This window comes from Brienomyrus brachyistius, chromosome 1 (assembly GCF_023856365.1).
Source record: "Brienomyrus brachyistius isolate T26 chromosome 1, BBRACH_0.4, whole genome shotgun sequence".
NCBI classification, from domain to species: Eukaryota; Metazoa; Chordata; class Actinopteri; order Osteoglossiformes; family Mormyridae; genus Brienomyrus; species Brienomyrus brachyistius.
Window position 1 is genome coordinate 46006228 of NC_064533.1, and position 23929 is coordinate 46030156.

At 47.0% G+C, this 23929-nt stretch overlaps 2 protein-coding genes across 13 annotated transcripts in view; both read right to left on the bottom strand.

Annotated features, from left to right (window-relative positions):
* Nucleotides 1-699: 699 nt before the first annotated feature.
* Nucleotides 700-7078, bottom strand: fbxl3a (F-box and leucine-rich repeat protein 3a). 2 transcript variants are annotated; one of them, XM_049022916.1, is made up of 5 exons: nucleotides 6773-7078; nucleotides 5830-6187; nucleotides 5122-5244; nucleotides 4861-5032; nucleotides 700-3970 (listed from the first exon to the last, which is right to left on the bottom strand). In XM_049022916.1, the coding sequence occupies exons 2-5, from the start codon at nucleotides 6184-6186 to the stop codon at nucleotides 3327-3329; spliced, it is 1296 nt and encodes a 431-aa protein (XP_048878873.1). In that variant the 5' UTR covers nucleotide 6187; nucleotides 6773-7078; the 3' UTR covers nucleotides 700-3326. The 2 variants fall into 2 exon arrangements, with proteins under 2 accessions (XP_048878873.1, XP_048878864.1); XM_049022907.1 differs by having other exon boundaries at nucleotides 5830-6190.
* Nucleotides 7079-7477: 399 nt separating this feature from the next.
* Nucleotides 7478-23929, bottom strand: part of mycbp2 (MYC binding protein 2) — a 75494-nt gene continuing 59042 nt past the window's right edge. For all 11 annotated transcript variants that reach the window (XM_049022841.1, XM_049022824.1, XM_049022896.1 and 8 more), the window contains 28 exons: nucleotides 22008-23606; nucleotides 21733-21902; nucleotides 20795-21039; nucleotides 19885-20052; nucleotides 19494-19651; nucleotides 19068-19267; nucleotides 18763-18912; nucleotides 18491-18651; nucleotides 18030-18186; nucleotides 16878-17102; nucleotides 16668-16733; nucleotides 15670-15909; nucleotides 15459-15548; nucleotides 14802-14882; nucleotides 13916-14182; nucleotides 13386-13669; nucleotides 12911-13007; nucleotides 12346-12465; nucleotides 12081-12182; nucleotides 11568-11696; nucleotides 11305-11437; nucleotides 10788-10891; nucleotides 10281-10469; nucleotides 9975-10082; nucleotides 9611-9820; nucleotides 9026-9133; nucleotides 8731-8896; nucleotides 7478-8610 (listed from right to left, as the gene is read on the bottom strand). In XM_049022841.1, coding sequence (XP_048878798.1) covers nucleotides 8495-8610; nucleotides 8731-8896; nucleotides 9026-9133; nucleotides 9611-9820; nucleotides 9975-10082; nucleotides 10281-10469; nucleotides 10788-10891; nucleotides 11305-11437; nucleotides 11568-11696; nucleotides 12081-12182; nucleotides 12346-12465; nucleotides 12911-13007; nucleotides 13386-13669; nucleotides 13916-14182; nucleotides 14802-14882; nucleotides 15459-15548; nucleotides 15670-15909; nucleotides 16668-16733; nucleotides 16878-17102; nucleotides 18030-18186; nucleotides 18491-18651; nucleotides 18763-18912; nucleotides 19068-19267; nucleotides 19494-19651; nucleotides 19885-20052; nucleotides 20795-21039; nucleotides 21733-21902; nucleotides 22008-23606 — 5843 coding nt within the window. In that variant the 3' untranslated portion in view covers nucleotides 7478-8494. The remainder of the gene's footprint in view (nucleotides 8611-8730; nucleotides 8897-9025; nucleotides 9134-9610; nucleotides 9821-9974; nucleotides 10083-10280; nucleotides 10470-10787; nucleotides 10892-11304; nucleotides 11438-11567; nucleotides 11697-12080; nucleotides 12183-12345; nucleotides 12466-12910; nucleotides 13008-13385; nucleotides 13670-13915; nucleotides 14183-14801; nucleotides 14883-15458; nucleotides 15549-15669; nucleotides 15910-16667; nucleotides 16734-16877; nucleotides 17103-18029; nucleotides 18187-18490; nucleotides 18652-18762; nucleotides 18913-19067; nucleotides 19268-19493; nucleotides 19652-19884; nucleotides 20053-20794; nucleotides 21040-21732; nucleotides 21903-22007; nucleotides 23607-23929) is intronic.

The following is a 23929-nucleotide window of genomic DNA, read 5'->3' on the forward strand; positions in this document are numbered from 1 at the left end:
AAGCGATAGGACAGAGGTACTTCCCAGAAAGTAAGAAATAAACAGAGTAGTAGAATGCAGTGCAAGGCTGTGAAATAATGGATATATTCCCGAGGACCGAGTAAAGCCACATTAGGTGGGCAATGTCCAGGATTCAGGGTTCATAGGTTTGAATCAGCCTCTCTCATTTGGTTCTGTCAATCATCATCATTGTTAATTTACCTAAGCTAGTTGGCTCATTCAGAACAGCTTTATAAATATGACAAATTATTCAGTAAGTCTTGAGGTATTTTTTTCCTATTATATGAGTTGAGCCAGCAAGTCATGCAACGCAGATGCTCTTAACTATTAAGGCTGTAACTAACCAATTTCTGCAAACATGTTTGGACCTGTAGCATTGCAGTAAACCTTGGTATAATGTAGCTCCTAGAGGGCAGAGTGGTTCCGGAGGCAGGTATGGAAGGCAGCATTGTGGACTTGTTTTGTGAATTAATGAAGCACAAACATATTTCTGAATGCTGAGCTAGAGAATTTCATTCTGCACCAATACCAGTGAAATACAGGATATACTATACTTGATTAATAAGTAGTACTGATTGTAGTGTAAAGCTGCAAAATGCACTAAGTGTAAATTCATGTACAGCTCTTTCTATAAAGGATTCTTCTAATCTTTTAAAAAAATGAAACACCAAAAGAAAAAAAAAATCAAATACATCAGCATACATTCACAAAGTTTATTCCCCAAAAAAGCATTTCCACAAACACTGGGTTTTGTTTCATGACTTACCAATACTCTGTAAAATTCACTAAGCAGCTGCTATACTGAGGCAAAGAACAGCAAATTGAGCCTGAAAAATGTCTTAACAGCTCACTTTACTCTTAATGAGCGAAATCAAACAGCAACTCATATAGGAAACAACTATCCTGAATGCTACTAACTTAGGGAATGCTACTAAGGAAGGGAATACATCAGTAAAGTGCAATGAGAAAAATATACATTTTTGTTTTCCTGCATTCAATTTTTAATCAAGGCTCATACAAAATTTACTAACACAGCGGGGGTTAGGAAAAAGGAAGGATGTTCTAAGTAAGTGTACTGCCTACACTCATGCAGAGGTGGAAAGTCCAAGTCCAGAAAGTGAAAACCCAGACCACAATTTTGTGTGAACCAACCAGTTGAGTTTTCTGTGACTCTTCATACTCAATTAGTTGGTTGGAACAAAATCTTGGTCTGGATTTTTACTGGACCTGGACTTTCCAACTCCGCAAAAAAACAACTGATCAATTTTAAAGGTCCAACAATGTTGAATGAAAGCCGATTTGTTGACTCTCTTCCAATATTGTGTGAATACGGGCACTGCACAAACTAATCCTAGTCCTATAGATTATATAAACCAAATGTTGTGGCATTAATAAATGAATCAAATCCGGCTGCAAGTTATTAGCCAGTTGCCATTAGAAGATGGACTGTGTTGCAGTTCTTCATTTTAAGATTATGACGTCCATACAAATACGTAAAATATCTACAAACTGAAAACCCAAGATAAACATAAATTTACCTGCACTAGCATAACTTTTATAGATTTCACCACATCTACACCAAGACTCACCGTTCCTACACTAACTTACAATTATACATAAAATGATCAGTGATAATACAAAAGCAGATGTATTATATCAATAAATAACAAAGAAAAAAAAAATCAAATCCAGTACCTAGGAAAGTAAAAAGTGAAAATCCATCCACTGAAAAGATCACTGCCATCCCACTCGTGTATAAAAGACACCAACCATAACTATGAAAGGTCACACCCTGACAGAGGGTGCAGTGGTGAAATAATTACATTTACATTTCTATTCTCAAACACACAGCATTTTACATACAAAACAGACAGAACTTCCTTCTTAAAGGAAAAATTAAAGAATTTCACTCATTTGGGTGGTTTTCACTGCTGCCTGAACCCTAACCCTCTACTCCACATGTTTGGGGCCTGCATGCTCCCCCCACGCTGAGCACATTTCCTCATGCAGTCCAAACATGTGCAGTTAGACTGACTAGCCCTGGACTGCTACCCCATCTAGGATGTACCCCGGCCTGGACTTCGGGACCCCCTCCTCTAGACCAGGATAAACATTTTGCCAAATGTCATTGGGCGTAGTAACTTAAGTGTAAATATCTTCTCTTCTGGCCCAACAGTAAAACTGTAAGGTAAATATACAGGCCAAGCCACCAGCAGCAGAGTGAGTACAATGGGCAAAGGGCAAAAAAAAAAGTCAAAACCTGCAACAGATCCACATCTGCTTATCGAAATTTTTTAAATTACACATTTGATTTTCCCCCAAAGTGTTTTAATGTATTCATTTACTCAAAAGCCAATGGCAGCGTACACACACACACACACACACACACACACACACACACACACACACACACACACACACAGACTATGAAAAGTACCAAAGCAGAACTCAGCATCCACGCTCAGGTACTTATTCCTGTCTGTAAGGAGCTTATTTTTTTTGTCGAATCGTTTTATTGCTTTATATCACCGTTTTTTTGTTTGTAGCTGGATAAGTCCATATGACAGAAAACACAAAACAGTGCGAGAGAAAAGCCGGCTTTCATTCTAGTCATTTGACCACTACTGAAATATTTTAAAAGAAATCCCTTCGTTAATATTGTACATCATTTGGTATCAGTATAAGGTGCTTCAGGTTATGGAAAATACATTCTAAAATTTTCTTGAAAAACATTTCACTAATTGTCATTAAAAAGTTTTGAATTTTATGTGGCAAGACAAAAAAAAAACCGATAAAAAAAACTTAAGTACACATGCTGAGAGTGATGACATGGCTGGGGTGTTAATTACAGGACCATTAACCCTCAGCCAATCAGCACATGGCACACTGCCTTCATTTGTTGAAAAAAGCCAACTCGCATAACCATAACGTGACGACTTTAAAAACTACCTTTCTGTCACTGAATAAAGTAACCCCCCCCCCCAAAGAACTCTCTCTTAGCAAAAGTTTGCTCCTTCCATGTGCTGTATTTGAAGCGGCAGACAAACTAACACAAACACACTGCCCATACTACATTCCACAAACCAATCGAGAAAATAAGCTTAAAATAAAATGTATATACATAGCTCAATATATTCAAAGAAGGGGTGGATATTAACTGACCAAAAACGGCCCATAACAGCATTTACAAAGGTAGAAAATGTCTGAATTCCACATTTTAGGATATATGTGGAGAATCGGGTCTGTTAGTGTCGTCTGATTTGCGGGTCTCGGTTACTGATGTGCCGGGATGAAACGCTGAGCTCGAGGAGGCTTCTGGGAATGATCTACCAGGTAGGCATCATATCGGGGAACCAGACCCGGCCCAAGTGCTTGGACACCTCCCAGTGGATCTCATCCAGGCTGTACTTGTGGTCGGGAATAAGAACCTCCTCCATGATGGAGAGCTGGGAGAGGCGGCGGCCGCACATCTTGACGAACTCGACGAAGGCGCTGCAGGAGACCTCGCACTCGCCCAGGCCGATGGCGGACAGGTGCTGGCAGCGCTGGGCGATGCGGATCAGCTCCTCATCCAGGGGCCTCAGCCCATTGGCGCACACCACCAGCTCGACCAAGCGCGGGCACGTCAGGCCCACGCGGCCCAACACGTCCTTGCTCACCGAGCGACCGAAGTAGAGGTGCGTGACGGGGATCTCGTCGCGGAAGAAGGGCCCGAACTCATCCTCGTACAGGAAGAAGTACATGACCAGGTTGAACTTGGGCGAGTGGCGCACCATGGCGTCCCAGCTGCTCCTCTTGATGGTGTGGAACTGCGTCTGGCCCGGGTTCTCGCTCACCACGTCGATGCGCAGGTGCTCCAGGTGCACGTGCTTCTCTGAGGACAACGCCAGCAGCAGCTCGTCGCTCAGCAAGTGGTAGTTCAGGGCCAGCTCTCTCAAGCCGTGACACTGGTCTGCCACGCAGAGGATCCCTGCAAACACAGCACAGACGATGGGAGCTGCACGTGCTGCACAAACACTCACGTGTCACGCATGCTGTTTACACAGCATCAACTGCAATCACAAATTCCACCTGCCTTTGACATTTACAGGGCAAACAACCTACTGCCCTCACCAATACATCCAGCAGGACAATCTGCCCAACCCATCTTCGCCTCAGTTTCCACACCTTCTGCATACCCACTATCTGTTGCTAACTGCCATATATATCCAAACAGTGCTATAAAAATAATTATGATGTGCTCATATTGTTTTACCACTTCTCACATGACAGGGCAAATGTCTGCGGAGAGGAATGTCACGTGCTGCTTCTCCCTAACCCCCATATCCAGGGACGCCCATCCCAGTAATCACAGGAAACCAGGCACGGGACATCCATCAATGCCAGTCTAACATACACAATCACACAATAGGGGCGATTTAGAGATATTAATCTACCCAACTGCCTGTTTTTACACTATAGGAGCCGAAAATATTAACTGCGCAAGCAAACCTGGGTACAGGAAGTCATTTTCATTGTTTACAAAATAAACTTGCATGTGCAGTGAGCTATGTCAAACATTGTCAATGGGATAAAGCAAAGGCTGTGGTTTCAAATTCCACACATATATCGTAATCCTTCCCCCTACTTAAATTGCTTTGGATTAAAACAGATAAATGAATAAGTGTCAGTCAATTTGCATATCCTTTCATGTAATCTTTTGGACTGAATATAGACGAATCCTCAAACTTTACATATTACATTAGAAATAAATGACATTTTATCTGTGTTACGGAGGTGACATCAAATGGACCTTTGCACTGCCCCCCAGTGCACCTTCACACTGTGGCAAAGCGGGCTCTCCCCGCCGCGGGTGCTCACCTGCAGGAGAGACATGAGGACAGCTGCTCATCTTCAGCAGCTTAAGCGTGTCGCTGTTGTTGGCCACCAGGACCTTAAGGGACGGGTCGTCGACCGGCGTGTCGTCGATCTTCAGGGACGACAGCGACTTGGAGTTGACGAACACCACCGTCAAGGCGGAAATAAAATGTGACTGGCGAAGAGAGAAAGTCTCAGGTTAGTGTGTGGGAGAGACCGGCAGCAAACACACATTTCGGAGCACCGACGAGGGGGGCAGGGTACCTTTGGCATTTCCATGAAGCTTGGCCTGGCTGTGGAGATGAGGCCCAAAGTTTTGAGGGAGCAGTTAACCAGCTGTGAGAGGATGTCACAGGCGGCCTCAGCCGACTCGGTGCTGCTGTCCACCTGGATACCCGCAGACAGACACACACACGTTGCTACAGAAGATGTGTATACTCAACTCAACATGGATTTAGCACATGGAAACGGTCAACCGCCCTCATCACCCCACAGGATACAGGAAGCACATCCAAAGGCTAGAATGTGTTAGTTATCACTCAGTTCAGTTAATGAAGTCTCAGAAAAATTGAATTCAATAAACAAATAATTGTAAAAGGGTATACATGTGGGAAAAAAAATGCTCTGTGTCATATCTGCAATTACCCTCTGCATATGTGCAATCGTGTGTGCAAATTTCTCATATATTTTTCTTATTTATCTCTATTGTCGTAGTTTCTTTTGGTTTGTCGTCTTTATCTTTAGGCTGTTGTAACAAGTAAATTTACCCAGTGTGGGATCGGTAGAGATTTATCTTTAGATGCCTTTGAAAATGAATTTTTAAATTCAACTAGGACTATTTTTGCTAAGTAATATGGATTCCTTTGAAGTGCAGCTGCAATCATCAGAAAGCCTGACTGTGGTCAGCATGACAGGGCAGTAGGTCTCGGCAGGGAGGACCCCTCAGGATGCTGGAGGTTGCGGCTTGGGCACCTTGAAGCTGACGTACTGCAGGTGGTTGGAGTGCCTCTTGATGATCTGCTTGATGAGGTCCGGGTGGGTGGCCTTCAGGTAGGAGCTCGCAGGCTGGTTCAGTTCGAACTCAAAGCAGCGCCACAGCTCCGGCATGTGGAAGGCCTGGTTCCAGCTGCGGCACACCTGCGAGGCGTAGGCCCGGTCCAGCAGCGGCAGGTACTGAAACACGTGCAGCAGGATCTCCTGGGGCAGGCGGCCCCAGTTGGAAACGACTTCATCGGGCTCCTGATTCAGCAGCCGCCCTTTCTTACAGGCCTCCAGTGGTCCCTCAGCGGAGGAGCTGCAATCCTCATCTCCTTTTAGACCTCTCTTCATTCTACTGAGACATCGTTAAAATTGTTTTAATGTTAATATTCTAATATGATCCATTTGAGTAAGCGATATTCAGTGATACTAGAAAACAATGCGTATACAAAAGGTATTTCCATTTATTCAAAATATAACAGTTCATGGGAATAATCAAAACAGTTCAACGACGAGGAGGCCACTCGCCCAGCCAGCGATCAGGTTAACGCCTACAAACTGAACATCCGAACCTCGCTTTTAGTAATAACTACAGTTTTTTTACAAACTCCCGATTCAGTCTTAGCACGCTAACTCTTCTTCTAAACCTGGTTACGTTACGCCTTTATCAGAAAACAGCTAGCAGCAAAGGAGTTTCACAACCCTGCTGCTCGGTAAATAAACACTGCGAACAGCTAACGAGGCTAGTTAGCCGCTAGCCAGCCGCCACATATGTCGCAGCTCCATATTAACCATAATAACCGCCGTCGTAACATTAGCAGCGACAGCTACCGCTAGCAGTCGGTGTAACGAACCCGGTCAGCTTTCGCAACACCGCGGCCATACGTTGTGCTGGTTAATTAGACGTCGGGACTGACTGGCTGCCCGCCCCACTTACCTGCTTTATCGTGTTTATATTGAAGCGCAGTGGGAAAACAAGATCGCCTTCGACATCAACCCGGCCCTGCGCTATGAAACCTCATTCGAGCAGACCGGTCGATTACATTCATTAGGCTCTCTGTCGATGCGCAGTGGTGCTAGGTGGCTGTCAGCTCTCGACGGCACGTCAGACGCCTTGTTTTCGTCCAATTTCCGCACTGTGACCCAATTCCTGCAGCGCCCTGCGCCTTTATGCTTGCCCTGACTGCTGAAAATGGCGGCGTGTTGTTGTTGCGCCGAAGCCGCACTGCATTCTGGGTATACAGATACGCTAGTTTGGATATCCAGCAGTGTCAACAATTACCTCCCTGAAAATGTTTGTCTGTAGATAATGACCGAATTTGACATTACTGAATTTTTTTGAAAAATAAATGTTTCAGCACAAGTCGTCTTGATTGTAACGACCAGGACATGCTATATAATCAAGAACACAGGCATTCTCTTCACACAATCCTAACTAGGTGCTCAAGTAAAGCTGACGGTATTTTTTTGTTTGTCTCACTGTACATGTGGGAATACCTTGAAACTGTCTGCTGTCCATTCACAGTTGTAATTAGGGAGGACATTGTGTGCAGTCATGCAGGCAGAAATTCACAGGCTATTAGTTGATTTAAAAACTAAAATAATAATTAAAATAAAAGTGGCAAAGTAGTCCCCTGGAATATACGCTGTGAACCAAAGAAATTGGTTTATTATTATTCAGCTCCATCTCCAGATATTATTACAGAGCAGATTTACAAATGTTAATATCAACAGCAGTTAATCCACACCTTAAGCCAAGCCCCAATGACCATTTAATCTCACATTGGTTTCCTAATCATATTTGCAGTCAACATTACACCTCAAAATGATACATCACTATTCCATGTCATGTTTTTGGTGTAAACAACAGCCCCCCCCCCCCCAAGTCTGTATATTTATACAATTCAAATTATAGTTAAAAAAAAAAAAAGCTTGTACCACATTACTAGTGAAGGATTGACAATACATTATCATACATACATGAAGACGATGCAGACAGGCTTCTCAACATTCTTGGCATATAGATGCAATCTGACACTGTACTGAACAGGTTTCCTTGTATAAAAATGTACAGTGGCTTTACTAACATACACGTTTCATATGTTAACAGCTGCGAGGTGGGAGGCACACTGAGTTTTGCACTTCATTAAAATATCAGGCTCTAAACACAACCCCTGCATCCTCAAAATGTAGTATCCACTTCAGCATTTGCCTGTTATAGACGCCACCATTATATACATTTGACAAATCATACACTACATCTCAGAAACATAATTTTCCTAATAGCCTACTTTCATCAATCCATCATCGTGTTTTTTTCTTTTTTCTTCTTTTAACGCATCATGTAGTTGAAAGTTGAGAATACTGTACAGGAAGGCCAGAAAGTTCAGTATACATACAATAATATATATTTGTACCCATAGTATACATGTTCACATTATTCTCCCACATTGACCCACATTTACTGAGAGCTGGGTTTTTTTCGAGTTCATGGATGCGATGTTTTAACTCGGCGAGCAGGAATTATACATCGTCTGTAAGGGTCCTAGCATCCCGTGAACTTCCATGTCGGCGCCTGGCTTGCGGATCACGAGGGTGGACGGTCCGCCCTTCTAGTGACAGTGGGACCAGCGACAAATGGGGTGCAGAAGGTGGGGGCTCAGAAGGTGTGGGCGTTCCGACAGACTCCACAACCCAGGGCGAATTCCTCGCCGGTGGGGGGATGGACCACATGCAGGGGGCATTCTGTCCCTTCCAGCTGCTTTCCTTTAGGACCTGTACATGGAGGGAGGGGCGGATTTAAATTACCCGATCGTGTGTAGCAGCACTTGCTGACTATAGAAATGAGATCTGTGCGGCTGAATAGCAGAGCAGGCGGTGAGATGCTTTGCTTACCAGCCGGACAGTGAGGAAGCTCCTCCTTGGGGATACTGGTCATCCTCTGAAAATCGTCATGGCATGCATTGCAGAAGTGTGTGGTCCCGAAGCAGAAGAACACGGCCACAGAGCAGCAGTAACGGCATTTATACTCCAGGAAGTCCGTGCCGTGTTTAGAGCACATCTGCACAATGCAAGTCAACATATTTCATTAAGACTGCGTGCGAGTTTTCCTGCGTTAAAAGTTGCGAGTGAAGGTATGGGATTATTGCAAGCATAGGACTCCAGCATCCATTCTGCCCGGCCCACTGACCTGTGCCCGTGAGACATCAGAGCACCCTCCGCAGATCAGCTCCCGGGGATCATAGTCATCCCCCTGTCCTGCCTCCGCATCACAGCGAGCCTCCCCTCCAAAGTAAGCCTGAAATTTGATGTATCCGTTAGCCATATCCAAGCCACTATGACGTATCCTTTTCTACTCCGTTGTGCTAACACGATTAGTGACCAAAATCCTTTGATATCTGTAAATCATGTCCTTGAGAATATAACCCATGATTTCAATACCTGCTCCCCCAAAACAGGGACCCATTTCAAGAAGCATTAGCGCCCCTTCCGATTATCCTGTGAGCCGATTGACCTGCTCAGTTCAAGTTGTACACACTTTATCCTCATCATTTATCACTGCCTGACATTCTGCATATTCAGGGCTGGCAGCTTCCTTAAATCAGATTAAATTTGCCTAATATTAATAGGTACTCTCAAGGTGAAATAGCCGAGCATCCAAGTCACAATAGTTTGTATAATACCAGCCTAGCGACAGTGGGCTTCTACTGCGCGAGGCTATGCAGATGAAACACAGCACGCGTGCCTCTGCTTCCCTGGATTGACTCCTCCGTACCTTTTTGCACTTGTAGCACACATAGTAAGCATATCGGTTCATGGCGAAGCCGGCCGGGTCGTTGTGGAAGCGCGCTCCGGGGGTAGTGATAGCTTCGCTCTTGTGCAGCCCCTCATACTCCAATCGCATAAGAGCTTTCCTCCTCACGTCCTCGTATAACTCCTTTATGGGGTCCAGCAAGTCCTTTATGACCGAATGGTTAATCTTGTTCTGAAAGATGTCCAAAAGTTAAATCAGATGCACATAATTAAGGAAGGTAATGCAGGATACGATATGTAACAATACTACAGACAACCCCCCCCGGTGAGTAGTGAAAGCGCCATCTGTTCACACATGGGCCCCAACAGATGTCAAGGTGACATACCTTGCAGATAGGGCATGACATGAACCCAAAGGTTATCCTTGGCCCCAGCCAGCGGTTCTCCAGAACCCGCCGTGTGCACTGGAGGTGGAACACGTGAGTGCAGTCCAGCTGGAGACAAAGCACATGAAGTCGTCTTTTGATTTGATCTGTATTGGATTCTCTATAATTGCTCTTTTTTTTTTTTTTTTTTTTTAATATAGCATTTGAAAAACTAGTCGTTTACTAGGCCTGCGGCCAAATAAGACTGTAATTATCCCTCTGAAATGGCCAGAGAAACATAAACAGAACGTGGCCTGCTATACAGACCTGGATGGCAGGGGCAGCCGACAGCGCCTCAGTGAAGCAGATCATGCACATGTCATCGGCGTCCTGCTTCAGGTAGGTGGCGCTCTTGTCACATCCGTGCAGGCAAGGCAGACAGTGCTCCTCGTTCTTCACCCCGCCGCACGGATGTCCACACGGGTGCGTCCTGCTGCACGCCAGCTTGGCGTACTCCTATAGGGGGCGCCAGAGACATGGTGCTTAGGGCGAGTTTTCCCGTGGCCGTTTTAGGGTATAAGATTGTGACTAAGCTGTATATTCAAATTGGTATAAAACATCCTCCTGCAAGAGTATCTCAAACCTAAATGTATTAATTTCAGTTGCTTAGCAATCTAGTTAATATAGTACAAATCCATAATCAGGAAGAATGATACTGCAAATATTAAATTACAGACATTCAGAATGTCATTACAGTGTTGATGCAGACATATTAAATACAAGTGACTTCCCCGAGCAGCCTGCAGGAGGCGGAGTGAGATGTAACACTCTCACCTGGCAGTCGGGATCAGAGCAGACGCTGCCCACTGCGGAGAGCTCTGTGCCGCTCCTGGTCCCACAGAAGCGACAGGCCTCTGAGCTGCTGGACGCTGGTTTGCCTGGGAGGGGGAGGCGGCAAGACAAACACTCTCAGCTTCTAAGGTGAGGCCTACATGGATCATTAAATCTGTTCATCTGACCAATGACAAATAAAAGGCTGTATTTTAAGCCGAGTTTATCCTCCAACTAATTGAAGGTTCATACTTCGGAACTACAAAATAAAGTATGAGAACTATATTGGTAAAACGAAATGAAGATCAGCTGTAATCAGATGAATTTTCAATTAGGGTTGCAAAGGAATGGTAATTTTCTGGAAATTTTCCAGAAACTTTCCATACCATGGAAAGTTAAGCTGGAGAATTTTGGAAATATTCCAACTTCCCATGGGAATTGCCAGGAATATATGGGAATTAACAGAAAATTCCCAGAATTTTGTGACCATATCTTCAATCTCGCGCTGCCCTAACATTACCGGTGTGTTCCCGAAACTCCACCATCGCCTTCATGGTCTTGGAATCAGCCAGCGCCATCAACCAGAAGAGTTTGGTTCTCCCGCAGCCTTCATGAAGGTCCACTTTAATGGCTTCTTCTTCCTCTTTGAACACCTGTAAGCAATCCAGTGGAATGTAGATACTGAATGTGCAGCACTGCTGATGTGACTAAGGTATTTAGGGGCAACACGAACCCCTGCAAAGTGAGAGAAGCGGTCACTGCAGGGCCGACGGGGACACAGACCTGCCTCTGGTGCGAGCGTGTGCGGCGGTGCAAGTGCAGGAAGCGGTCGCAGTCCGTGCACAGATTGCCACAAACGTTACACAGGATGATGGCGGCAGTCTCCCCGTCGTCATGGTTATCGCACATGGGCTGCGGGGGAAGCCAGAGCAGCATGTTAGCACTCCTATCTCACCATACTTTGGGGACCCAGGCTGAACGACAAAATAAATAAATAAATAAAGCTGATGTTTGCAGACTTGCTCTACAAGATCAGGATCCAGTGTTGAGGGGAACTCAGGATGTGATTTTTTTTTTACTTCAAGTTGTTTATCAACTACTAATTGAGGCCTGGAAGCTACAGGTTAATTTTTATCTTTAATTCTCACTCAACCCATTTCTATCTAATGGATATTACGCCTGAAATGACGTCTATCTTATTTCAACAGGCGCAGTAGAAGCAGCAGCTCCTTAAAGACGACGATCAGGCACAACCCACACACAAACACCTCTCCTCCATACCCCGGGCTGCCATACCATCTGTTTTTGCTGGCCATCCTTGCCCATCCAGCGGCCAGAAGACAGCCTGTCCACGTGGTCTTGGTCGAGCACGCAGAGTGAGGCCAGGGCCAGCCAGAGCTGCGGGGAGAACACATCGATCTCTCAGGATGTGTGCCTTTGCGGTGAGTCAGCTGGCACAAGTGCTCGGCCCCGATGGCCAAATGTCCGGTTTCAAAATCCACATCGTGCAGGTGGACTTCAGGGCTAAAAAGCGTCTGAGAGTCGAGGCCCAGGGGCTCACCCTGGTGGTGGCGATGCAGCGCATTGGAGACCGGTGCTCCTCCTCCATCTTGGTCAGAGCGATGATGGTCTCAGCGATGGCATTCTTAGTCACTCGGGACCAAGCCTCCGACAGGTGGCCCTGAGGCGAAATGAGCAAAAGCCGATAAACGTCAACAAATACCAGAGGAGGAACAAAGTCTACTCACAAAAGGTACAGCAGAGCACATGCATGTTCCCATACCATTATTCTTACTAAATTTTTAAGTTGGAGTTCAAGCATCAACCCAGTTAATTAATATTCAAATCAACATGCTTTTTGTTCAGTGCTTACAATTCCCAGTATATGCTAAAACTCCTTTCCTCTTGTATTGTCTTGTACTTTTGCACTATATGTTTGTTTGTCTGCACTTTAAGTACCTTGCTTTTGTTTGCAAACAAATTTTCCCCTAGGGATCGATGAAGTTCCACATCCACATTTAAAGCTGTATTCATATACTGGTGCCTTCAAGTTCCATCAGCAGGTCTATTACAAAAGGACCCTTTCGTGCCTTTAAGCAGATCTACGGCAGAAGCTCAGGACTTACAGCTGCCATGTCCTTGACCAGCTTGATGATGATCTCTGCAATCTGGGGTGGCGTGGAGCCCTTCATCCACCAGTGACTCTCTCCTCGCCTTATGTAGCTGGACAGAGTACGAAGGGATAAGACGAGGCCGGCATGTAGCCATAAGAAAAGACAGAACGGACAAAGAATAGCACATTACAAATATATGTGCAGTTGAGGAGCTGACTAGGTGCAAGTGCAGCTAGGTTGACCTTCCAGTGAAAGCCCAGGTACAAGTGTAAGTAATATTGGAGCAGGAGCTACGGAACGAGTAACAAAGCAAGAACCTAAAAGGTTACTCAATGGCCACACTGAACAAGAACTATACCGTGGAACATTACAAGATGTCGGAATCCACAAAAATGTGATGCGAGTGCAGCAAGAACACGGTTGGGTAGCAAAATGAAGGTGTTTTTATGTAGACTATTCCTGCTGTAAAAGTGTCCAACTCACTGACCTGGAGTTGAAGATCATGGGCAGAGTGACGGTGGTGACACCCTTGCCGACACTAGTGCCAGACGCGCCGATGATGGTGGCGCCCTTGGCCTTCACCTGCACGGTGAGCGCCTTGGCGATGCAGCCCAGGAACATGTCCACAATGCCGAGTTTGCTCCAGTCCCCTTTCTCTGTTGAGTGTATGATGTCGCTGATGTCAGCAGGCGGTAGGGCCTTCACGCCAATGATGCTGGCCAGGCGGGCGGGGATGACCTCAGGGAGAACGCGGCGGAGCAGCGATGTCACCTGCAGGGGGCAGCATAGAGCTCAGTCAATAAACGGCATGGAAATTTATATTTCAACTCAAGCGTACCGATGGACAATAGGGATCATTTTCTAAACGAGTTGTGGCGGTCAGAGGCCACCAGGAAGGGCTTCACAAGTACAGGTAATTAATCAGAAGGACACCTGTAAAAAAATGGAGGTATAGTTCAATAATAGTTAATGGGCCAACGTACACATGCTATGGCGGATTTAAGGAACGACACTGACCTGTCTCTGGACCCGCGGTGACGCCGTGTGCAGCAGGGAGAAGAGGTCCTGCAGCAGGGTGAGCTGCTGTGCCAGGTACTGGCGGCCCACGTTGGAGCCGCTCAGCGCCAGCACCATGGAGAGCAGCTCGAAGCAGTAGGCGTCCGAGGAGGCGTCCTCGTCGCTGGGCTGCGAGTTGGCATTCTCCTTGCTGGAGATGGCGTGCTCCCACTCCTCGCGGACACGCGTGGCTTCGGTGCGGATGGCCTGGACGATGTGGGTGCACACCTATGGACACGCAAACACGGCTCTAGGTCAGCCCCCGCAGGCACTCCCTGTTGGCCACCACTTCGGCGCTGTCAATGATGATGATTCACGGCTCAACAACCCTCAATTAAGTTACAGGGAAACTGGTGACTAACAAAATAAGGAAATAGGGTTAAAATATTTAGGGTCTTATGAAAACAGAACTCCGCAAACTTACAAACCCTAAGATAGACATCTCTTTTTAAAGTCCTAAAATGCTTTTTGGTGTGTAATATTTACTCGAAACAATTCAGAAAAACAAATGTCTGTGTAGAGCCTGCTAATCCGGGAGTGTGAGAGAGCCCACATAAACCAGAGACTGAGAACCTACACAGACACACAAACCAGAGACTGAGAACCTACACAGACACACAAACCAGAGACTGAGAACCTACACAGGCACACAAACCAGAGACTGAGAACCTAGACAGACACACAAACCGGAGACTGAGAACCTAGACAGACACACAAACCGGAGACTGAGAACCTAGACAGACACACAAACCGGAGACTGAGAACCTAGACAGACACACAAACCGGAGACTGAGAACCTAGACAGACACACAAACCAGAGACTGAGAACCTACACAGACACACAAACCTGTTTCTGCAGGTTGGTCAGCTTGCTCCTGCTGAATATGATTCCCACCATATGCTCCTTCAAGTCTGCATCTGATGGAGCCTGACAACAAAAACAACAAAAAAACAGATGTTCTGAGGTGCGTGGTGGTGACTGTTTTCCCATAATCCGCATGGTGGCTCTTATTAATGGCAGAGTGACATAATGACTCCACTGCCAGATTCTTTGAAAGATTCAGATTTCAAGGTTCTAATCTTCAGGGGGTCTTTGACTTATTTTCTGCAAAACCAATGATTAAACAATGATTAAAGGCCATTAGAATCTCATCTAATCAAAAATACAGGTAACTTATTTCTGTCATACTACAATTACTCTGTTTTCAGGATATACCATTTGTATACTTTTCAAAATCTACTCGCACCACGTTTACTCGTTGGCACTACGTGTACCGTCTTTGTGCTTTGCACTATATGTATGTTCGTCTTATTATATGCACCATAATAAAAGTCCTTCTTAATCTTATAAACCTTAACACCCCCTACAATCAATGAAACGTGTCACTAATGCGAATGCTGTTCACGTTGATTCTTTGGGTATGCTGAGGGTTGAGCTGCACGTTCTGCGCATGTCGCAGAGATCACGGTGCTCTGCATGCGTCCACCGTCTGCTGTGGCCCACCTTGTCCTCTCCCTCTGGAGACGAAAGCAGATGCTTCTCCTCTTGCTCAGGAGTAGGCTCCGCATCTCCACAGATCAGCTTCCCGAACACCTGTGAGCCCAGACGCATGTTGGTCACACTCAAACTCAGTTAATGTGACGACCCATGACCATGTAGGGCAGCCAGTTCTAGGCCAATGGGGGGACGCCTGAGGGAGCAGAGCTCCGCCCACCTGTGAGGTGATGAGCCGGAAGACGCGTAGAGTCTCAGCCTCGCAGTTCCTCTGCTGGGCCACGCTGGCTGAGATCTGCCCGGCAATGGTGACGCTGTCGCCCTCCTTGCAGCCCAGCACACGCACCTGCCGCACCCTCAGCGTGTTCTCGGGGCCCTTCAGCTCCACCTTGATGATGTGGGTGTCCCCGATGGGCAGCTCGCTGGTCACCCAGCCCATGTGCCGCGAGTCCAGCTCCATCTGCGGTCACACGTCACACCTTTCAATCGCCGGTACTCAGCTGAGCTGAGCTCTTGTGACAAAATATCTTAGTTGGCTTTGAATAAGTATACTATCCTTTTTCTAACCGCTACACAAATGGGTGCACGGTCAAAAAAAAGCTATTTTTCTCAATTTCATAGTCAGCATAGTTATTGTGTTTTGCCTTTGGAGGGCAGTATACATCAGTTAGAAATGCTCCTTCTGAAATCCAGTGTATTTGTCCATGAATGTTTACCATGCAGCTAAAAGTATATTGTTCTCCAAATAAAAGGCATCATGTGGTTCAACAGGTCGCAAAACATACAGACAAAGACTTAATTAACAAGGCAACTCTGTCATGGTATATTCATGGATACTGAATTAAGGACTAGGATGATTATAGGATGGGGCGGCATGGTGGTGCAGTGGTTAGCACTGTTGCCTCACACCTCTGGGACCCGGTTCAAGTCTCCGCCTGGGTCACATATGTGTGGAACTTGCATGTTATCCCCATGTCGTCGTGGGGTTTCCTCCGGGTACTCCGGTTTCCCCCCACAGTCTAAAGACATGCTGAGGCTGATTGGACTTGCTAAATTGCCCGTAGGAGTGCACGTGTGAGTGAATGGTGTGTGAATGTGCCCATTGCTTCTGGGATAGGCTCCGGACCCCCCGCGACCCAGTAGGATAAGCGGTTTGGAAAGTGGATGGATGATTATTATTTAACATTCTATATTCATCGTGACCCGAAAGGTTAGTACCTGTTTAATTCTGCATAGATCTTCAACTGCCTTCCCACACAGGAATGTAACGGATGTGACTTTGTTCTGGAGAAGCAGAGGTCACAATAACACGGTAAAATTATCATGCATCCACACTGACAAAGAGATCATTTAACTAAAACATGGCATTAAGATGCAACTTACTGACAAAGCCGGGGAACAGGGATAAACGGACAAAGAGGAACTCACCCCAATGTCGCGGGAGTTGTCTATATGAACAGACACATACAAGGCGTTGACACCCTTCACGCAGCTGATGGTGATGCTCTTGGTTTTGTTCTTGTCTTCATCACCGGATTCCCAGAAGGTCTCTGTGGATCCGTCAGTCAGGCTGCCGATCATGGCTGGCCTGCTGGAGGTCTTGATGTCTACCACGCTGGTCAGGTCCTTCAGGCAAGTGACCATACATGGCTCCTGGAAGCCAAGCGATTGAACTCACATTCCTAATGTAATTCATCCACCTTTGTTACACCAGTCCTACTGCAAATAATCAGAGTACCATCCAGTGCAGATGAAGGCTTATAAGGAATCCTGAGAGACCCAGCGAAACTAGGAAAACCTATACCTCAAACAGAAAACGCAAAAATATAGGCGATAAAAAAAATCTAGCCGATACAACAAGAATGAACTGCAATATGCTCCAGCAACTAAAGACTGTTAGGTGTCATATCAGAAACAATCCTAACCCACAGAAATGTCGCATGAGCACTTAGCTTTTAAATGTCAAGCAAGAAATATGTGGAAGCGTTTAGATATTTCACATCATTTCAGAAGTCCAATCTTTCGCTATAGAGTAGGACAGTCGTAAAATCTGAAAGTAATCATTCACTGCGTCTAATATCGACATGGGAAAAAAATGACCTGTGACATTTCATAGTAAAAACTGTAAACTTGTCTGACAGTTTCACTATGCACTTCCACAGTTCGACCATGAATTATTTTTACGGTGAACTGGCACAGTTTTCATGGTTCTACTGTGAAATCGGCAATCGAACCGTAAACTTCACCGTCATGGTTATTAAATATCATAAGAGGTGACCGTGAACTTCAAAGTAAAACAAGTTCATAGTTCTACTATGAAGCGTTCATGGTCAAACCGTAAACTTTATAGCAGAAATATGAATAATGATGGTTTAACTGTGAACTTCACAGTTTTACTATGAACTTTCGCAGTGCATTTTTTCCCCTGGCTTTGCACCTGAAAGCGCCTTAAGAAAACACATTCAGGTTAAAACCCTCTAAATATGATTCTCAATGGCCATGGCTGAGTATACTAAGGCATTACCATTCAAAAGAAGAGGAGAACAAGTGAGAGGAATGCCGGTGACATCGCACGCTCACCTGATTGATGGCCTCGTACCCGGACTGCACGCTGATATTGAAGCTCTCCTCGCTGTCACCATCGTCAGACTTGGACAGGATGTTGTTGATATGGTGAAAGACGTTGCTCTGGTGCAGGAACTGATGGTCGGACTGCTTAAACTTGAGGCTCCAGCACCTGCAATGAAAGAGAACCCCAGTGAAGACCAGGCAACATACAGAGCGGTAGTCAGATAACTCAAGGCTTGCATGTTCCAGGTAGGGTTCCGTTCCTGTGCTAAATCAGCTCCCAAGGCTGTATTCTGCATCCCTCAACATTCATTAGTGTGATATTCCTAGGTTATGAGACTGCTGAGTAGATAGTGTAATTGTTATGGGGCATAAGCCTCCGAGCTGGAGAAGCACTTCTGTAGCCATGAGAAAGCTATAAATACATATAATTGAAGGTAGGCATATTATATATACACAGTGCAAGACGGTACCTGAGTGCCATCTGCTGTAAGGAACTTCCACTGGGCAATGACATCATGAGATCTGAGATGGTCTGAAGGAGACGGTGGAAGGTGTGGGGGAGGGGGTGGGCTGCCTCCCCGGCAATCACAATGTCTGAGAGCGGATGCTCACACACCCCAAGGTCCCTTTCCTGCAGAGGTGGATGAGACGGAGCATCAGTACTGAAATAAGCTAAAGCCCCATATCTGTCTTGGGGCTAAACAGCATGTTCTGTGAATACCGTTCCGCAGTCTGACATCACCTGTTCTACTTGTTCTCTATTTCCTTTGTTCTCTTCGTCCTCCTCTTCTTCCGGCTCGCTGGGAGAGGGAGTCAGGGAGGCCACAAAGTGCCACAGGATGTCGTGCAGCGCAGTCGTTTGGATGACGTTGCACAGCAGCCAATTAAACGCCTAAGGAGACAAGTGATAGTTCAGACATGGACCACGAGGCAGCAGGAGTTACCGATCACGACACGGACAGTGTTTCACTGCTAGTCCCTGTGCCTTATTTTTGGCACAATGGTCAGACGCATCAGTGTCAAGGAGCATGATGGTTAGAAACTGACCTCCATGGCGAACACCCTGCAGGCGGACTTGCGCAGCGCATGCCGCATCGCCAGGTCCAAACCTTCCAGGTCGTGGTGCTGGATGACGAAGGCCAGCACGGGCCACTGGGAGTTACGTTCGCCCTTGCTGAGCGAACTGTGGGCGGAGATGAGCCGCGAGAGCTCGGGGGAGGGGTGTCGGAGCAAAGAGGAGCCCAGCTCTGGTGGGGGGAGAGGCACAGGTGTTACACGGAGCTCACTATCTGCCCGCTTACAGAGAGTCAGCAGGAAGGCGATTGCACTAAGAAATCCAACATGGATGCTTTTATGGAGGTCTTTCTGCTGCAAACTATTGAACGTAAAGGCCAAACATGACACTGTTATTCGTGCCCGGCAACGAATCTCGCTTAATCCAATTCTGGGCACAGCCCGTCGAAATGAGCTCACCGGCATCTCCGCTGTGGACCCGCCTTCTGGGTACAGCCTTCACCCGCGCGGGTGATGCCGAATGCTGTTTGTCATATTCGGATGCCACTACAGAGTAGGACCTCTGGAATACGGTGCGCTTGGCTGTGTCGCTGTCCGTGATGGGGCTAGTTTCCAGACTGGGGGGGGGGGGGGGGGGGGGGAATATACTGCTGACTTACATGGCTCCACAACATACCATCATGATTCCACACATAGCTCAGGGACATTGTATACTGTAACACATAAGGTCTGCATAAAGATCCATTCCGTTTTTGTAGAGATCAGTTTTCTACACAGTCAAACCTGGTCATGACAAAGCAAGAAAGATATTCAGCCGACTGCATCTGATAAACAGTGGGATGTGATATACCTGGGGGGCATGGACTTCATGTTACTCTCCGGCTCCTCAAACACATTAGGACAGGCATCGGGGGTGACCGAGATGTACGGTGCGGGGACCGACGTTGAGCGCAGGTATCGCATCTCGTCCTGGAAGAGGTTGTCGTCCTGGAACGCTCCGAAGGTCTCTGTGTGGTGCCTGATTGGGAGGCACAAGAAAATTGAAAGCGGGCACTGGAAAGGAGGAAGCCATCAATGGATGTATAAACACGCAGACTGGCAGCACACAGAGTCTTATAAGCCAGTGAGATGCAGATCTCGCAGGCACTGCCAGCCAATCACTGGAAGAGCTCGATTTACACAGCAGGCACGTGGCCTGGAGCGGATCGCAGAACAGATCACGAACTACATATGGTTCAAATAATCCTAAAAGGAAGAAGGCTGCCCAATTTCCAAGACTGAATCTTCATCAGAGGCACAATAACTAGACTAAATCTGATTTTGAGCATTTTATGAGATGAAGCAGCGTACTAGAGAACAACAAAGCTTGGAAGAGCAGACAAAGCCGACGACCAGAAACAAGATGGACACAATTACCAAAATATTTCACTGGGAGGCCAAAAGACCCAGACAGACTATTCGAGAAGTGTGTCATCTATAAGGCTGTCAGGAATTTGACTTATGTCACCTAATAATAAACGTGTCTGCTGAATTACACAGGGAAGCTCTGCAGAAGTACGAATCTAAATATGTACTTCAGATACTTATAAAGTACTTTAACTAATTTCTAACACAGCTCATTTTATAACACAGATTAATGTTTCCTGGTAAAATTAAGGATAACTGTACAGCGCATACTTTTTGCAATAATGGTTGACAGCGGGATGTCAGGCGTTATGCTACTAGGCTTAGCCAGGGTACACAATCGGCAGCCTGCATACCGTGCCAGCATCTGCAGGTACAGGCAGCCCATCTTGCCAGGCAGGTCATCAGACACGCCCTCCTTGAGGCTGGGCAGGTGAGCGTGGAAGGGCTTCGCTGGGTGGTGGCACAGTAAGTTGGGCTCGGCGGCGCTGCTCAGGGACAGCAGGAACAGGGCGTTGGCCCGGATCACCTGGTGTGCCTCCATGGTGGGCAGCGCCCGCGGGATCCGCACTTGTAGCGGCTTCTTCCTGGACTGCTTCACCTGGAGGACGGGCCCGCGAGTCAAAGTCATTACAAAGTGCATCACAGGCGATGGGTGCAGGGCATAGAACTGGACAAAACGCTGCCAGGTAGATAGCTAAATTACAGCTCCGTTCAACGTAATGACATGGCAAGAGAGACCTCGCTCTGGTGCACAAAGCATTTCTATGACTATGCATGGCACTCCCCAATCACCCACTGCCGTTGCATACGTTCTGTATTCATCATGATGCTGCTATAATGACTGCAGACTAAATACCGACTCCTCACAGCAGTTTATGTGAGCTCATACATAGGGCCATTATCCCAAAAACACACAACCTCCTTTGTGAATACAGGATTACATATATAATTATCCCACAGTATGATTTTCTCCCATCAACGTTTATTTATCAGATGCTTTTATCCAAGGACGGAATGGGTAACATCTACTATTTATGTATTCCCTGGGATTCCGAGATACCGAGGTGTTTGGTTATGTGGGACCTAAGATTCAAACCCTGAAACTTTTGGTTATTACCTTTGGCTCTACTTGTCGCGCTACTGGAGCCTACCATCAATTATAAACACACCTTTATTGGTTTCTCCTTACATTTGGCCATTTCTTCAAGGTGACCTCCCACCATACAAATTCCCACCGACAAACATACTGAAGCCTAACAGAATTCAGTGACTGTCCTCAGTGATGACCGACCTTTTCTCTGGCAGCTGTCAGCTTCTCCCTCAGGTACTTTTCTCGGCATCTGTCACAGACCAGGTACCATGTGCTTCCTCCGATCCCTCCATCTCCACAGTTACCTGCCCAGCCCCCACAGAAGTGCCCGATGCTGTTATAGCCCTGGCCACCGGCATAGCGACCGCAGCCTGACGGAGGAAACACAAGGACAGATATTCAAAAGTCCCTCTCAGAACCATGAAGAAGTATTAGGGTCTTCAGAAGGAGCAGGAAGCACAGCCAATGTGTTTTACCTGGGTGGGCCTGCCTCATGTGGTAAGTGACTGGGTATGGATGTGATTCTCCACACAGCTCACAAATGGTGTCCTTCTCCGGACCTCCCATGGCAAACTGGGCCATCTCCCCGAAAAGGTTTCCCCTGGGCCGAATCTCAGCTCGGTCCTTCTTCTTCTTCTCCTTTTTGGCTTTTTTGTTGTCCTTCTCGCTCTCTTTCCGCTTCAAAATGGCACTGGATCCCGGGCTGGGGAAAATCATATTCTGGGTTGCCGCCTTGATGGTGGCCATGGAGATGTCTTCCCAAAAGGCGACCAGATGTTGGAGTGTGAGTGGCAGGATGGACTTGCTCTTCATGCTGGAGTGGCTGGTCACCTCGTAGGCTACCGGTTCCATCTTACCATCCTCGCACCTCTCTGGGAGGGGTGGCTCCTTGAGCATGGAGAGCACCTTGTTCTTGTTGATGCTTCCCATCTTGGAGATGTCAGGGCCGTGAGGAGAAATGTTGAACATGTTGAGGGCAGAGGAGATCTCCAAAGAGTGCCGGTTCTTGACTTTGCTCTCCTTCTCGTCTGTAGCCTGCTGAGAGCTGAGGGAGCTGCGGATGGGAGCGTGCTCCTTGGTCAGCTCAGGGTTGAACTTCAGGAACGAGGAGCAGGCCATTGCATCGTGAACGATGCCCTCATGCCATAAGAAGGCCGCAAAGACGGCGCGGGCGCACTCCGCCACGGACGGTGACATGGCTTGCTTAGTGGGCTCTGCCATTCTCACAGTCTCCCCCTTGAAGAGAGGTCCCGACTTCTCTTTCTTGAGCCTGACATGCCGGCCTGAGGACTTGCGGCTGACTTTGGGTGATGAGCGGGTCTCCAGCTCCTCCTTGACAGGAGCTTTCCCGATGCTGAAGTGCACTTTGGAGGAGCCCTCGTCGCTGCCGAGCAGCTCGCTGTTCTCACCAATACCTTCTTCGTTGTTGGACTGCCGGGCGCTGGAGGTACAGACTTCAACGACTTCTTTGTGGAGGTTCTCCTGCACCACATGGGGCGAAGGTGCACGGTTCTCCACATTGTCTTTGGGTGGGATTTTTGGTTTGGGTGAAGTAGAGCGGCCTCGTGTGGGATCTACCAAGGCCACCTTCTTCTTCCGCAGCGCGTCAGGATCTAGGGTATACGAGTCCGACTTGGATCTCTCGCGAGGAGGGTCAAGGTGGACCTTTGAAGATGGGCTGAGTTTCTGAGGTAGGTTTTTCTCATGAAAGGAAGCGGGACCGGGCGAGCAGGTGCCAGAAGGGCTGGACCTGCCACTGGAGACGCCTTTCTGCTTGGGGGACGATGACCGAGAACTTGGAGTGGGAGACTCCGCCCTTAGGTCAGACGTCCTTCCATCACCTTTGAGAGCTTGCAGAGTGTTGTGGTTCGGAGAATGGGAGCGGCTGTGGGAGTCGGACCTCAGCTTGGCGGTTTCAGACTTCAGGATCAGGGCCTCGCTAGCAGATATGCTTTCATTGCTCTTGATCTTGCCCTGATCGTAAGCTCGGCTTCCACGGGTCTCGGACTTCGAGGGCCGGTTCTCTTGCCGTTGCTTGCTTGCTGGGGACATGGAGCGAGCTGTTCCCCTCTCGCCTGCACGCAAAACACACGGACATTAAACCTGACGCCACATTGAGAAACAGATACGGAACCAATATTGGTATATTGGCAGCAGAAAAATAAACCAAATGAATACCAAAATAATAAAGGGAATCAGCTCCAGATCCCAAGCAAAGAAGCATATTTCTTCAAACCCTACAGAATTTCGGAGAAGCACCCAGTATTATAACCACAGGAAGTAAATATATGGGTGCCTTTTGTACCTCAGCATTTATATATAAAATATAAAAATATAAAATATAAAAACTTGAAGCGGCACAAACAGTTAGTAATAACTCAGCTGCTACTGAAGTACA

Coding starts and splice junctions, on each gene's coding strand:
- fbxl3a (XM_049022916.1), bottom strand. CDS start 6,186: ATGAAGAGAGGTCTAAAAGGAGATGAGGATTGCAGCTCCTCCGCTGAG. Junction 5,245..5,829: donor TGCAGTACGTCAGCTTCAAG/GTGCCCAAGCCG, acceptor GCGGGTATCCAG/GTGGACAGCAGCACCGAGTC. Junction 5,033..5,121: donor GCTTCATGGAAATGCCAAAG/GTACCCTGCCCC, acceptor TCTCTTCGCCAG/TCACATTTTATTTCCGCCTT.